This window comes from Gadus macrocephalus, chromosome 21 (genome assembly GCF_031168955.1).
Source record: "Gadus macrocephalus chromosome 21, ASM3116895v1".
Lineage (NCBI taxonomy): Eukaryota > Metazoa > Chordata > Actinopteri > Gadiformes > Gadidae > Gadus > Gadus macrocephalus.
Window position 1 is genome coordinate 1555939 of NC_082402.1, and position 14440 is coordinate 1570378.

General features: G+C 51.4%; 1 protein-coding gene across 1 annotated transcript in view; it reads left to right on the plus strand.

Moving 5' to 3' along the window:
* Positions 1–81: 81 nt before the first annotated feature.
* Positions 82–14440, plus strand: part of mei4 (meiosis-specific, MEI4 homolog (S. cerevisiae)) — a 39665-nt gene continuing 25306 nt past the window's right edge. The window contains exons 1-3 of the mRNA XM_060042381.1: positions 82–662; positions 1199–1441; positions 4849–5432. Of these exons, the coding sequence (XP_059898364.1) occupies positions 578–662; positions 1199–1441; positions 4849–5432 (912 nt within the window). The 5' untranslated portion in view covers positions 82–577. The remainder of the gene's footprint in view (positions 663–1198; positions 1442–4848; positions 5433–14440) is intronic.

Below are 14440 nucleotides of genomic sequence, written 5' to 3' on the forward strand. Positions count from 1 at the left end.
GCGAGGCCGCGCAGCCCCAGGACCACGGAGAGGGCCCAATGCGCATGTCCTTCTGTTATCACCCTCATTGGGACGGTAGTTGCGCAATTGTAAACACAACATGTGCTGCTGTTGTTTTTGTGTCGCAAGGAGAAGTAATATTTATAATTATGTGATTTTATAAACAGAAAAAAATCGAAAAGCCAAATTTTAAGTCAAAAGGTTTATTTTATTTAGAGCAAACCAATTAAACAATATGGCGATAATAATATTTTGCTGCAAATATTTTCAATCACATTTTTGTATTTTCTATTTATTCTGCTTCCGGAAGTGAAGCGTGGGAAAGTAAAAAGGTTAACACGTGACCACGTGACCACGCGAAAGGTCCGATCTTCGTTCTCCGGTCTTCTGGCGAAGTCGCTAACAGTTCGATTCTACATCTAAATAATAGAATCACCATCAAGACCGTCAATCAAAACGATAACAGAACGATAACAGATCAACGTCCCTCACACAATCAGCGGTCGGGTTTCAGAGAGTTCGTTCTCCTGCAGAACAACATCCTGTCCGATGAGCTGAGCGTCCACCGGACCCGCCCATGGACCTGACCCCGGACCCGACCACGTACCAGACCCTGGACCCGACCCAGGGTCCGGCCCAGCTACCCCGGGACGGAGGAGCCGGTACGTTCTGATTAGTGGCGCTTGACTTACCGTTCTGGCAGAACCGGGTTGGACGATCAGTGATGTTACACCGCTGAACTGCTGTGTTTACCAGACAGATAAAACCACAGTGGAATAAATATTTTATATCGTGATATACTGAATACGATCTATGAAGCAAGTGTAGCAAAAATAACAAGTTAGTATGTCGATTTTTAATAACTTAGATTTTTCGTTGTGTTCATTTTGGTTGTCCAACCAGTTTGGCTTGCGTTGTAAACACTAATCGATATTGATTCCCTTATTGTCCACCGTCCATCCGTGATCTCTAAAGTCCTCCAGTTGTTCACTAACCTCGACAACCTCAAATACTAGATTAATATTATATTCTCATGAACGGGTAAAATTAATCCTGCCTACAGCGAGGTTTTGAACCGAGGATTTTTGAGTCAAACACGCTAACCGCTGGTCAGCTCGGATACGGATCATAAACTAAAAACAACTCCGTGGACGTTGCGCCCGCGGTGAACGAGCCGTTACCATGGTTACTCCGGCAGGAGGCGGGGCCGCCTGGCTGGTGAGGAAGGCGCGGCTGGCGGTGGCGCTGGCGGTCATCAAGTCCCGCCCCCCCGGGCTGAGTGGCAGGCAGCAGGCGGAGGCTCTGGCCTCGAAGATGAGGAGCAGAGACGCCGGGCTGAGGAGCAGAGGCCAGGAGCTCCAGGAGGAGGTGCTGCGTCTGAGGCAGCAGCTGCTCCTCGCCAAGATGGCCGCCCGGAGACGGGACGTGGGCGGAGCCTCAGGTAAGATGGACGCCATCCGTCTGAACCCGGCCGTAGGGGGGCGGGGGGGGGACCAGACCTAGAGGGGGAGGTGATGGTGATGATGATGAGGATGGGTGTTTGTGGGGTGTTTCATTATCAGATGCTTTTATCCGAAGTGTCACGTAGTGGCCTCAGAGGCGGGTCACAGCTCCACGCCACCCGATTGGCCAAGGCGTTCGGCTCCTCCTCCTCCTGGCTCTGGTACAAAGAGGGATGCTTGAGGAGTTACTATGATAGTTGGATTGTAGGAGTGTTACAATAAGAGATTATACGAGAGATGCTATACGAGCTAAACTATAACATTGCTACTAAAAGAGTGATACTATGTGGGTGATTATTTAGGAGTGATAATACGAGAGTGATACACATGATACTATAGGACTGACTAAGAGGGATACTCTAAGAGTGATTTGCGCGCTCGTGTGTGTGTGTGTGTGTGTGTGTGTGTGCGTGCTCGCAAGTGATTTGTCCATTCCTGAAGATGGATGGTTCAGCATTGTTGGGGGGGGGGGGGTACGCCATCACACGGGCCCGTCGGTGGCGTGGACGGAAAGGTCATACCGAGACGCCGTGGAGTTACCACCGGGCGGGGGATTGTGTGTTCGTACCGCCAGATCAGAGCAACCAATCAGAGCGCCCGTTGTACTCGGGGCTCGGACTGCCAGAGTGGAGTTGGAGTGTGAGACTCGTGGGCCCGGGGGGGGGGGGGGGGGGGGGGGCGTCCGCAGCCGGACTCTCCGTCTTAATAAAGCCCGTTCCCGCCGGGCGTTCCCGGGCTGCTGGGTGGAGAGGTCTCGGAGGCTCATCGGGAATAAAGTGAAGACGGATAAACGAATAAATCAGTCCACGGGGCGGGAAGAAAGGAAACCTTGATTTTTAATTTACGGGGCTCTGGTTGTTGGGTCTTAATGAAGCGATGCAGACGGGGGGCTCTTAAAGTCTTTATTCCATTTCAGGAGACGCGCTGGGAGGGCGATTAGCAGCTGGCAGCCCACCATCGCACACACTCTAAAGGAGTCGTTTGTCACATCAGAAGCGTTCCAATGGTCCACCTGGGAACGTCTCCCGGGGTCTTCTGTTCTGAAGCCCGGTGCTGCTGGATCCTGGTTTTATTTGAACGAGGACTGTGTACTGTCGAAACCTGATCGCCCGTTGTGGAGAACTAGAACTCCGCTGGCCAGTATATTAGCAGTGGAGGGACGAGGGTTTGAAGTCGCTGTTGATGGACACCAGAAGCTTCCATGAATGTGGAGTGATATTTGACCTTCTGAAAGCTCTCCCCCGTGACCTGCGTCTGACAACAACAAGGTGGGCGGAGGGCGAGGGAGGCCGTGTGTGTGTGTGTGTGTGTGTGTGTGTGTGTGTGTGTGTGTGTGTGTGTGTGTGTGTGTGTGTGTGTGTGTGTGTGTGTGTGTGTGTGTGTGTGTGTGTGTGTGTGTGTGTGTGTGTGTGTGTGTGTGTGTGTGTGTAGGTGGGTCCATGGCCGCCTGCTCCTTTTATGTGTTATTTTATTTACACTCAAGGCTCCCGTTTGGGATGGATTGAAACCGTTTTACGAAGAGCAGGGAGAATCCCTCCAGGATGACTATCTAGTGGCACGACAATGAAATGGGTTGGAAGACAGTTGAATCCAGTGTTCTGTCGGGATCAGGTGCAACATTTTATGTCCTTATCGATGAATCTATTGATCATTTTGTCCAGGTCATTCATTCAATATCTAGTGATTTAGAAGATGCTGTTTTGCGTCTTCGTGTCATTGACGAGCAGCGAGGAATCAGGTGTCTGGCTCTAGGGTCCCTGCCGCCAGACCGCAGATATCGTGGTCAAACCGGGAGCCTTTGGTCTGGAAGTCAAAGACCTTCATCACCTTCATCACTGTACCTCAGCAGAGGCTTTACAGGTCTGGAACTTCCCACCAAGAGCCAAGGGAAACGCTGTTCAACTCCTAATGATCGTAAACGAAGAACATTCCGAATATTGACACTTCTGAAGCTGTAAATGGACCAGATGATGCTCATCATGAATGAGGGTTGATGAGAGTGAGTGTGAGGGCATGGCGTCTCGCGGCCGTCAGGAGGAAGCGGTGTGTTCAACGGGCTGAAGGCTCCTGGGTTTGGTACGGACGGTTAAACATGGCCGCCACACTGGGTAATGGGCCGAGTATCTCCAGGAGAGACGCGGAGAAGCCGCTACTATCTCATCCAGCTAACGAGCCCCCCCCCCCTCCTAACGAGGGCCCCCAGCCTAACGACCCCCCCCCCCCCCCCCTAACGAGGACCTCCACCCTCATGAGTCAATGGGGAGGGACGGCGTTGCTAGGGAAACCAGGACTCTTCTCATGCAGGACCACCACAGGGATGGAGCTCCGTCAGCAGAGTGGGAGATGATCGACCAGGAAGACCTCCGCTCATTGGATGCCGTCAGGCCTTGTGCGTTTTGTTACCGACGGCAACGGCTTAAAACGCCAATCAGTTGTTGTGTCAATCACTGCTCAAACCATCGTAGCTCTAAAAGTTTGATGAAACCAACGGTGGACGTCGTGTTGAGCCAACACACTGTCACGCTGCAGAACATTAATACTCTGCTGGAATGGACCAGAACGATCCAGCTCACTGCCTCGGCTCCAGTCGTTGCCGGGAAATCACTCGGACAGAATGTGGCGTGTTTGGTTTCAGGCGCTGAGAGGTTTTTGGGAGAGACTTCATTAAGGGCTAACTTCCAGCCCTACCATCGCGGTCAGGCCTGCGGTCTCCGGTCCACTTTGAGGTCTTCGTGCCCACGTTGCATCACAGCTATGGTTTATTCAATATCTCCATCAGCAGACGCTCATCTCACGTAGGTTCTGAAGCAGCATCTAACACATATATATCTGTGTTAGATATATATGGCATGGTGCAGATGGTTCACTTCAACTGTAGCTTGTAGGATTGTGTGTGCTTCACAATACAACTCATCTGCAGACTTCAAATAAACATAAATAATCGAATGGATGACATCAGAAAGGCATCGGGTGTATAGTTGTGTTCTAGTGTAGGTTAAGGTGGGTAGGTCGTGACGTTGGTTAAAGTGGCCTCCTAACCCTGACTGTTGAACCCACTCCGCCATTAGCTCCCGGATAGACAACCTTTAACTGGGGTTTCCCCTCACACATCTTTCACTCTCAGCAGCAGTACAATTACAAACCTTAATTACATATTCGGCCTCGATCTCGTTAACCGGGACGTCACGCGCACAGGGAGTTCAACAGAGTCTCTGCGCGTCAGCGAGGGGAGCGACGTGAGACATGCTAGCCTGCGCTGAACCGCTTCGTGACGCCCTCGTTGTCTTCAGGGAAATAAAACACCTGTTGCTAACGAGCCGTAATCTAATTGTCTGGAGTTCCACAGGTGAGGATGGTTACCTGCCCCAGGACCTGGGGGTCCCTGCTGAGGAGGAGGCCTCCATGGTGGACTCGGACTCTGAGTCCCTCCTGCCCCACGTGGACCCGGTACATCCCGTGGCCTCTGGGGGTCCACACACAGACCCTGTACCCCCTGCGGTCCCCGTGAACCCCCAGACCTTCTCCTCGGCACCCCCCAGGCGGTTCCCCCCGCCCCAGACCGCCTCTCCCCGGGGGGGGTCCATGCAGGGCCACATGCGGTTCCTCCAGAGCCTGTGTGGGCTCCGGCGGGCCGCGGACAGGGGGGGCGGTGGGGGGCCCGCCTGGTCCGGCCCCCAGCAGGAGGACTCTGCGGTGATGGCCGAGTCCCTCAGCCAGCTGCTGGGCTCGGTGGTGGTGGCGGCGGCGGCGGCGTGTCCGGCGGACCCCCCCGCGCTGCCCTCGGGGGCCCTGGTCCTGGAGGCCTGCCGCGTGCTGGCCGGGGCCGCGGACGCCGGGGGTTTGAACCGGCAACCCTCGTTCGTGACGGAGGTGGAGGGGTCCCTGAAGGAGCTGGCGGGGCTTCTGCTCAGCGCGGATCGACTCGGCAAGGTGAGTCACGCAGGTGTGTGTGTGTGTGTGTGTGTGTGTGTGTGTGTGTGTGTGTGTGTGTGTGTGTCTTTATATAACCCGTACACACCCTCCCTCAGCGTGCCTCTGGCTTTAATATTCATTTAGGTATTTTTCCCTAACAACGGTTATTTAAAAAGGCGGCCCACAATAGAAATATGAATCACAAAGGCCTCGGAGCTCAGGACGTCCATCACTAATCCACAACACATCGTGTTGTGAAAAGAAAAGGTCCTTTAGAGACGGAAGCAGCAGCCTCACAGCTGTTCATACGTCCCTGTGGTTCCTTCCCCCAGGTGGCGGCTCGCCGGGTGTACTAGAGCTGTTCAGATACCAGTATCGATACCGATACCAGTATCGAGTCTATGCGCCAATCCGATACCTTCACATGAGTAGCTCCTTTACCACACAGACATGTTTTTTTATTGATAACAGCATTGGCATATACTGATCAAAACAGGACGATAAAAAAAAAAAAGCCTATAGTGCAATTAAACGATGAACATACAAACATACTGCCTTGAGCATAGCAGTCAGGCTACTGCTTCTTTGTTTTGAGCCAAAGAAAAAAGAAAAAAAAATATTGCGTTTATCGCGCGATAAAAAATTAACGCCGGTAAAATTGGTTTGCGTTAACGCCGTTAATAACGCGTTTAGCTGACAGCGCTAAAATATTGGTATGGGACATCTGTAGTTGTGGCTCGGTGTGTGTAGACCCACTCCACTCTGAGGTCTGCTTCACAGGACAGCTCCGTGCTCTCTGGCCCCCTGGGGAGACGTGGGCTGGAACCAGGTCTATGACGGCACCGGTTTGATGAGGTGTGCTGCTGCCCAGAGATGTGAGGGGAGGCGAGGCTCAGGAGGGGATTCAACCCTAATCCCCCCCTCCCTGGAGGTCTTGGGGAAGGCGAGGAAGGGTTTCCACGGCAATATCACCACGGGTCGTCTGTGCCGACAACGCGAGTGCAATTTCCTCGGGAGTTTGCGAAGAAAGGCTGCCCGCCCCCTTGCTGGGAGGCAGGCAGGAAACGAGCCATTCTCCGTTTGTCACGGAGCTCGGGGAGAAGCCTTTAATGGAGTCAGAGGCCGAGGACGTAGGGCTGCACTTCACGGAGGACGGATGATCCCAGTAATCACTGAACACTTTTACATTGACGTGGAGGGCACTTGGCACACGCTTTTATCCGAGGTGACTCACAATAAGTACATTTGTCAGGAGAAAGAGAAACAACAATATATCGCTGTCGGCACATTAAGGATGTTCGTAGAAACACGGTCCAAACACTAACAATCGCTAGGTTAACCCATTCCAAGTATACAACAGAGATAGATAGGATCAGATGGTACACAATGCTAAGTAGTACGTACAAAATGGAAGTGTGTAAGGGGGGTAAGGGGGGAGGCTATGCAGAGTCTAGATGAACTCTGAACAAGCTGGTGAGCGACTCTGCGGTCCTGACGTCGGCAGGGAGCTCGTTCCACCAGCGCGGTGCCAAACCAGAAGAGTTGTGACTTTGATGATTAACCTTTGCTTGCTCTTAATGATCGCTGTGCCAGGCGTCCAGCTGAGCTAGTTGCCGATGTCGACACGATGTCGACATGCTGATAGGCTTAAAACTCACGACAGCGTTCTGAGCCATCCGACTGAGCGGTCATTACGTTGAAGTAGGCGGACGTTGGGAGCGTGGAAGCAGAACTGAAACCAGTTACCCTTCCTCTGTTGACGTTGCCAACCTCATATTGTGCTCATTTTAAGGCCGTATCTTCTATGAATCATCAAGACCACAACACTGTTATCTTGTTAAGTCGATACCTTCATTTCATGACCATTCAATGCCATACAAAGACAAAAATAGATCATCTAAATGAATTATTGCCAGGCTGCATGTGAACGTGATGCTGTGACTGTGTGTGATTGGGGGGAGGTGGGGGCGGGGGTAATATTTAGCCCTAGACCCCGGCTCCACTGGTTTAATACCAGACCATTAAACCGTTCCATTAGGTGATGCAGGCCGTATTCACTCTTTGATAGAGCGTCCCACAGATGAATGAAACATTAGCGAGGCTCGTTTAGGAGGATTTTCCGGATGGTTGGAAAACAATTGGAGTCGAGGAGATCAGGGATCTTATCCCCGATGAGCTCCGGGTTCGTTGGGATTTGATGGAAATTGGTTTGTGGATCCGGTGAACTTTCCTTATTAGCTTTTTAGTCGTGTGATAATGACAAGTTAGGCAGCTTTGTGCTGGTGTGTTGAAGGCCAGCAGGGCCACATTTCTCCACTTAACAATGAGCCCCGGTATTATAGACATTGTTGACAGACTTAAAAGAAATATGACAAGAAATCCATACTTTTTTGAGATATATATATATATTTTTTTATATTTTGTGAAGAAAAACTCATTTTAATAAAAAAGAAATAACCCTTTTTCTAAATGTAAGAGTTTCTAATGCACTTGAGAAGGTTGGACTTTGGATTTCTATCCTGTGATTAGTTGAATACTTAGGTGTGTCAAGGCTGAACACTCTGCCCGTCAAGTCTTCTGTCATCACAGCCTTCAGAAGAAGTTAGCTTTCAAGTTGAAAGGACCTTATACAAATCCGCTAATAAAGGGGCTTCCCTTGATGTTCCATTACAAACCTGATATTTCATCTTATTAGCTAAATCATTCAAAGGTTTGGCTGATTGATGATTAATTAATCACAGATTCCCATGCAGAGGCAGGGGGTGGGTTTGTTTACCAGAACCCTTTGGCCTCTGGGGGCCACGCTGCCCCCGAGTCATCAGGACAGTCGTCCCTTTGATCAACCTCAAGACAGATTTAATGCTTCTAATATCTTTAAGAACTCACCGCCGGTCGTATTGATTCCCGTTGTCTCGGTTTGAGAGCCGTTTCAGTGGCTGGACGCGCCCATAGATCAGAGCTGACAGCCATTCCTGGTCCTAATTGTGCAATTTCTCTGAAGGAACTGAAACACCGGGCAGAGCTGTGTCATAAAGAGACCGACCATATCGGGGGACGGTGGACTTCAAAGCAGTAACAAGTTTTGATAATAATTAGAATTAGTCTGGACCGTTATTTTCCTGTTGTAAGTGTTGACAACCACCAGACACCAGTCAGGTTGTAAGTGTGTCATCTCTACCAGTGAATATCGGGACCATACATGTCTCTGTTTGTCCCAAGCCCTTGACACTAACCTGCACAGACCAGTGACCTGTACTGACCAGGGACCTGCACAGACCAGGGACCTGCACAGACCAGTGGCCTGTACTGACCAGGAACCTGTACTGACCAGGGACCTGTACTGACCAGTGGTCGGTACTGACCAGAGACCTGTACTGACCAGTGACCTGTACTGACCAGTCACCTGTACTGACCAGTCACCTGTACTGACCAGTGATCTGCACAGACCAGTGACCTATACTGACCAGTGAACTGTATTGACCAGTGACCTGCACAGACCATTGACCTGTACTCACCAGTGACCTGCACAGACCAGTGACCTGTACTGACCAGTGGAGCTGGAGACGGGGAGCTGAGCGTTGGGTCCAGACGTCTTCAGAGCAGGATGATGCAACACAGAGAGGATCCGTGGCAGAGCTGGAAAGCAATCCGCTAAATAATAGATAACACATCGTACGGCCCGATGGAAGTAGGGAGAATTAACTGAAAAGCTTTTAAGTTTCTCCCAATCCATTTCAATTATTTTCTTTTTCCAACCATTCGTTTTATTGTTTTTCTGTGAGCTTAGTTTTTATCAATTATGTAGTGCTTGCAGTTCTCTGTTTTAACAGTGACTTGACTTCACACCCACAATGGAGCTGCCCGATACTTTTCTTAACTTATAACTTTTTAATACTTAGTTTATGCTGTAGCTTTAAGATTAAAACGTGCTTACTAGTCGGCCCGTCACTAACTAGTATAGTAATGAGATATGTAGACAACAATTTATTCACACTGTTGGGATTAACCAACTAGGTTACCTTTGGTTAAATAACAAACTTAGAGCTGCATTACATTGTGGTCTGCACATTATGGTCTGTAGATCATGGTCTGTACATTATGGTATGTACATTATGGTCTGTTATTGTACAATACGGTCTGTACATTTAGGGCTAAATTAAAGGGAAACCGTCCATCCTATTTAAGCCCTAACACCTATTAGCACTTTCCCACCTCACTGAGCCATGTTGGGGTTTGGGTTCCCGGTCCTAAATGAGTACGCCCTGGGCTGGGTTCCCGGGGCTGCGCCCGGTGGCCGGTTCCACCCCACCGGAGGTCTGCATGAGCATCACGGGAAGAGCATCCTGTTCTCTTGTTCATGAGAAATACTACTGCGCTCCTCTGGGCACAGCGGCGGATCGCTTCTCCGAAAGCACTTTAGCCGACCTGTATGTGACGAGGGGGACTTGTTTGTGGTACAGAAATAGCATGTTTTATGCAGCGACCTCTTCCAGGCTGTAATCAGCCCCCCGGGGCGTTGGGTGTAGCTGGGGCGTATCGGCGTCAGGGCCGCTGGAGGAGATGGATGACTCCACCAGGCTCGAGCCGTAGTCCCTCTCGGGGTCCGCTCTCCCAGCTCCACTGCATCTCCTCGCTGGTCTCCACACGTACCCCCTAGTCCCTCCCCGGGTCTCCCACGCGCGACTGCAGACCCCCCCCGGGGCTCCTGGTCCCTGTCCCCCGAAACCCCCCCCTGTCCCGCGGCAGACCGACCCTCTGGCCCCTGGCCTCCCTGCCCCCCCTGGCCCCTGGCCTCCCGGCCCCCCTGCCCCCCCTGGCCCCTGGCCTCCCTGCCCCCCCTGGCCCCTGGCCCTTCGCCCGCGGCCCCCCTACCCCCCTGGCCCACCCTCCGTCCTCCTGTCCCTCCCTCCCTCCCGCTGAAGGGGAAGGCGCTCTGCTTCAGACCGGGACTAAAGACTGAGCTCAGGTCAGGAGCCTGCTTCATGCCGTCGGGCCGCTGGCCTGGTTCAACGGCGTGCAGAACCCGACGTAGAGGAAACCGGCGGGACCGGACTCGCTCGTACGAGAGATGGACTTCCACTAACGCTTAACGGCATGGACAACATACGATGAAAGTGATGTTCCGTCGAATCCATTGTGGTTTCGGGTTATCGATCTCCTTCCGTCCCATCCAGTCGATTTTAATGGGTGGAGCCTACTCTCCCTCATGGCTATGGAACCAAGGTATCGACCAATTACGGTGCACTTCAGCTACACTCAGATCTACAGAGCACTGATACACACTTTTGAAACTCTTCTGACAGGATGTTGGGGAGGTGTGGTGGTGGCGTGTGGTGGCTTCCTCCCTCTGTAATACGTTGTGTTTTAGGACCCTGCTGTCTTCGCTTTAATTCATACTTCAGGTGACTTACTTTCTCTTCTATAAGAAGGACGGGCCTCACTTAACCTTGACCCAAGACCATGGAGCTCATGGAGATAAACACTGAGATAATCATACAGAGGATACAGCTCCCTGTGGTGTACCCCTGTACCCCCTGGAGCTGCTAGCGGGCCCCCACCCAGCGCTCACAACCCGACCCAGTTCTAACCACACCCCCCCCACTGCTTTGGATTCATCAGAGCCCACACGTAGTGCTGGAGTCATGATGCACTCCATGCCATCACGGTGAACAATAATCCCCTCTCACTTAATTGTATTCCCTCCTACAATCGGTCAATTTGTCAACCTTTAGATTATTTCTGTGCGTGTGATGCATGAGGAGCCGGCTCGCAGTAGCAGGGAGCCGAGACGGGGCCGGGCTAATGGGTTTGGCCGCGGGCGTGCGGACAGTTTCTGAATTTGATTTGCTGATTAAGTCGTGCCGTGTGCGGGTTTGAGAGAGCAGCCTTTCATGTCGTATTCATTCGGGTTGCGGCGGCTTGGGGAATGGTTTTTGACCTTTTTGTTTGCGGTGCCGTCACCTTGTGTCGCTCACAGGCCCCTGGATCAGGCGTCTGCTTCTTCCAATCAGACAGCGGCGGGATGATGGGTAAGGCGTCGCCTGTGGTTTTATTCGCCCGTAAACTCAGAGGACAAGTACTGCATTAAACTGCTCTGCATCCAGTGGAACGGTAATGGAGAGGCGGTAACTGCTTCATCCATGCTGTGATCAAGACCCTCCCGAGGCAGGGACGGCCTGGCAGTGGTTGTGTCTCTTTCTGCGTGATGTGCAGGACATTGAGATGCAGCACTCGGTTTGGTTTCCCATCTCTTAAGGTACGGCAACACTGACGGGTTAGGCGTTCAGTGTGTCACAAAATGGTTCCACGCGCCGTACGCGCGTCTATGCAGCTAGATGAGCCCGCCCAAAACGTATTTTTCCCCCGCTACTTTTCTTTTGCTCCACCACCATCGCTGCGCTGTATTTGTTGTGGGAGTTCGAGGAGAGAATGAAACCCAAACGCCGTCGTGTTTTTGGGTGCATGACATCCTCCGTAGGCGCTCACAGCTGGGTGGGTTTCACCACCTCCTCCAGGAACTCCGCCTGGATGACGGCCGGTTCAAGCGGTATTTTCGGATGACTGGGGCCATGTTCGATGACCTGCTAGCCCGGGTTGGTGCCAGGACCTCCCGTCAGGACACCAACTACAGGCGCTCCATATCAGCTGCGGAACTGCGAGCGCCTGTCCTCCGTCTCTCTGCCAGTGACGTCGGGTCAGGCTCAACGCTGATAGGCTATCGCGGCTAAACGTCACGCGTAGGACCGTAAAAAGTTACATTTTTTGAACTCCGCGCGCAGGTACGTTTGGTGCGTAGGTGTGTTGTGCGCGTTATTTAGGTGCGTCTAACGCGCTGCTTTAGCACGTGTAACGCATCTACGTGCCTAAACCAATGGTTCCCTATGTGGATAGTGGTTCGGGTCTTGGACTCCCAGTTGACCGGTTCTTGGTTCGAACCCCAATAGCCAGTCTTCCTTCCTCCAGCAAGATGCCCTCTAACCCCTACCTGCTCATTAAGGACTTTGTATCTTTAGAGTAACCTCGGATAAATAACTAAATGGTACCTTAACACTGGCTCCGTTTCCTTCTCTGAGGGGGACTCGCTTGCTGTGAGAAGTTAAAGCGGTCAATCAAAAGGTCTTCCAATGCCCCCGGGCAGAGCTCTGCTTGGGGGGGGCCGCTCTGGTGCTGGCGGGGGAGGGCTGGGTGTCTGTACGGATCCACGGCGGTGTAATGGGGTTCCTTATGAGGTGGACCGTCTGGGGCCGGAGGTCCTGCAGGGCCACGCTGGAGCAGAAGATTGAGCGCCGCTGAAGAGCCCAGACGATTAAAACGTCGATGCTGCCTCTGCACCGGCGACCTCTGAGATATCACTCTCTCTGCGCGGTGCTCGTGTTTCATAACCTTCTGGGTTGACGGGTTCTGCAGAAGGCCCTCGAACAGCCGTCTCCTCCAGCCCGGCCTCGTAGCACCAGTTCAGACCCCTGCTGATACTGGTGTGCAGCTTCATCTGTCCTGGTCCCATCTACAGCGACGCCTTCTCCCTGTGCCTGGCCTCGTTTTAATATTTCATGCCGACATTGCTGATGGAAATGATGGCAGAGAAATTAAGTCATATGTTTTTTGAGGGCGAGAGATACTGGCCAAGGGCTGGACAAATATAGATCCAGGCTGATATCTTTCCCTGTTCCCGCCCTATCCCTGTGTCTTTTGGGAAGGAGAGGGAGACTGCCAGACCGAGACTGCAGCAGGAGAAGAACGGGTTAAACTGTGGGGAGGCCGGACGGAAGTGGAGCTAAAGGTTGTCTCCATCCACCGCTGTGATGGCTGGGAACAGAAAAAACCTGAGAGCAATTGAAAAGCTTTTGATTTTTTTTCTCTTTCTAAATGAACTCTGGCAAGATTCCCGTAGGAGAGACATCACTACGAGAGCGGAGCTGGATTGGACAGCTTCACGTTAATGGATGACATATTTAAATGTGTTCACCGGATGGATTCGTGAATAAATTACCATGAAAGCAACTTAAAACACCGGCTCCATTAGGCGATACACACTGACTTGACAGCCTAAAGAGGTTCAGCGACCCAGAGGTCAGCTAATTTACACATTGGTGTATAAATACATTGACCCGCCCCCCCCGAGAGCCCCTCGTCCAATGGCGTTCTCCCAGTGATAGGTTGTGGAATGCCATTGGTCCATGGTACACAAAGAGGGGCGGTCTCAGCAATGCTGATACCCAACTGACTAACTTTCTCCGTAAGATAAATTTTTAATAGACATGATATTTTTTTGTAACAAAACAGGCTGTATTGTTGATACATCACAATCAACAGTGCTGAAGCACTGTTGATTACAAATATTTCTTTGGAAACCCATTTTTTTTTTAACATCGGGCATTTTCTCTCTGAACCAAGGCCTTTTTCCAGAGTCACAACAAAGGCCTTTCATAGAAAAATAGAATTATTATTAAATCCCCCCCAAAAAATGTCTCTGAACCCAATACGATCCCACGATGATTGATTAAACAGCGATTTTATCATAAAGATGTTTGTTTAGCACCAGAAAACCAACGATTTATTCTAGGAAATTGACCCCTTAACAATATTAAGTCCAGGAAATTCTCATATTTCCCTGGATTTACTATTGGCTTACATCTTCTGAAAGTAAAGCAAAATTGAAGCAAAATTCATCTCCCAAGGCCTGATCTTCTTATGGGTCTGACGTAAGAAATGCACTGTTTTGAAAACAGAGTTCACCAGGGGACAGGGTCAACTCTCGACCCCCTAGTGTCACCAACATATGGACCCCCTGCGGTATTCTCTACACTTCTAGAGACCCTAGATCAGTGGTTCTCAACCTGTTTTGAGCAAACGCCCCCCTGACCTTACCCTGATCCTCTGGCGCCCCCCCCCCCCAATAAAAATCACCTCACCTCTGATTGGCTAACAGCACTGTCCATCATTGTAATAAACCCAATTAAACCTCCAGAGCGACGGGGGAGGTGGGAGGGAGAGAGAGAGAGAGTGAGTGTGTATTGGCCAAGAAA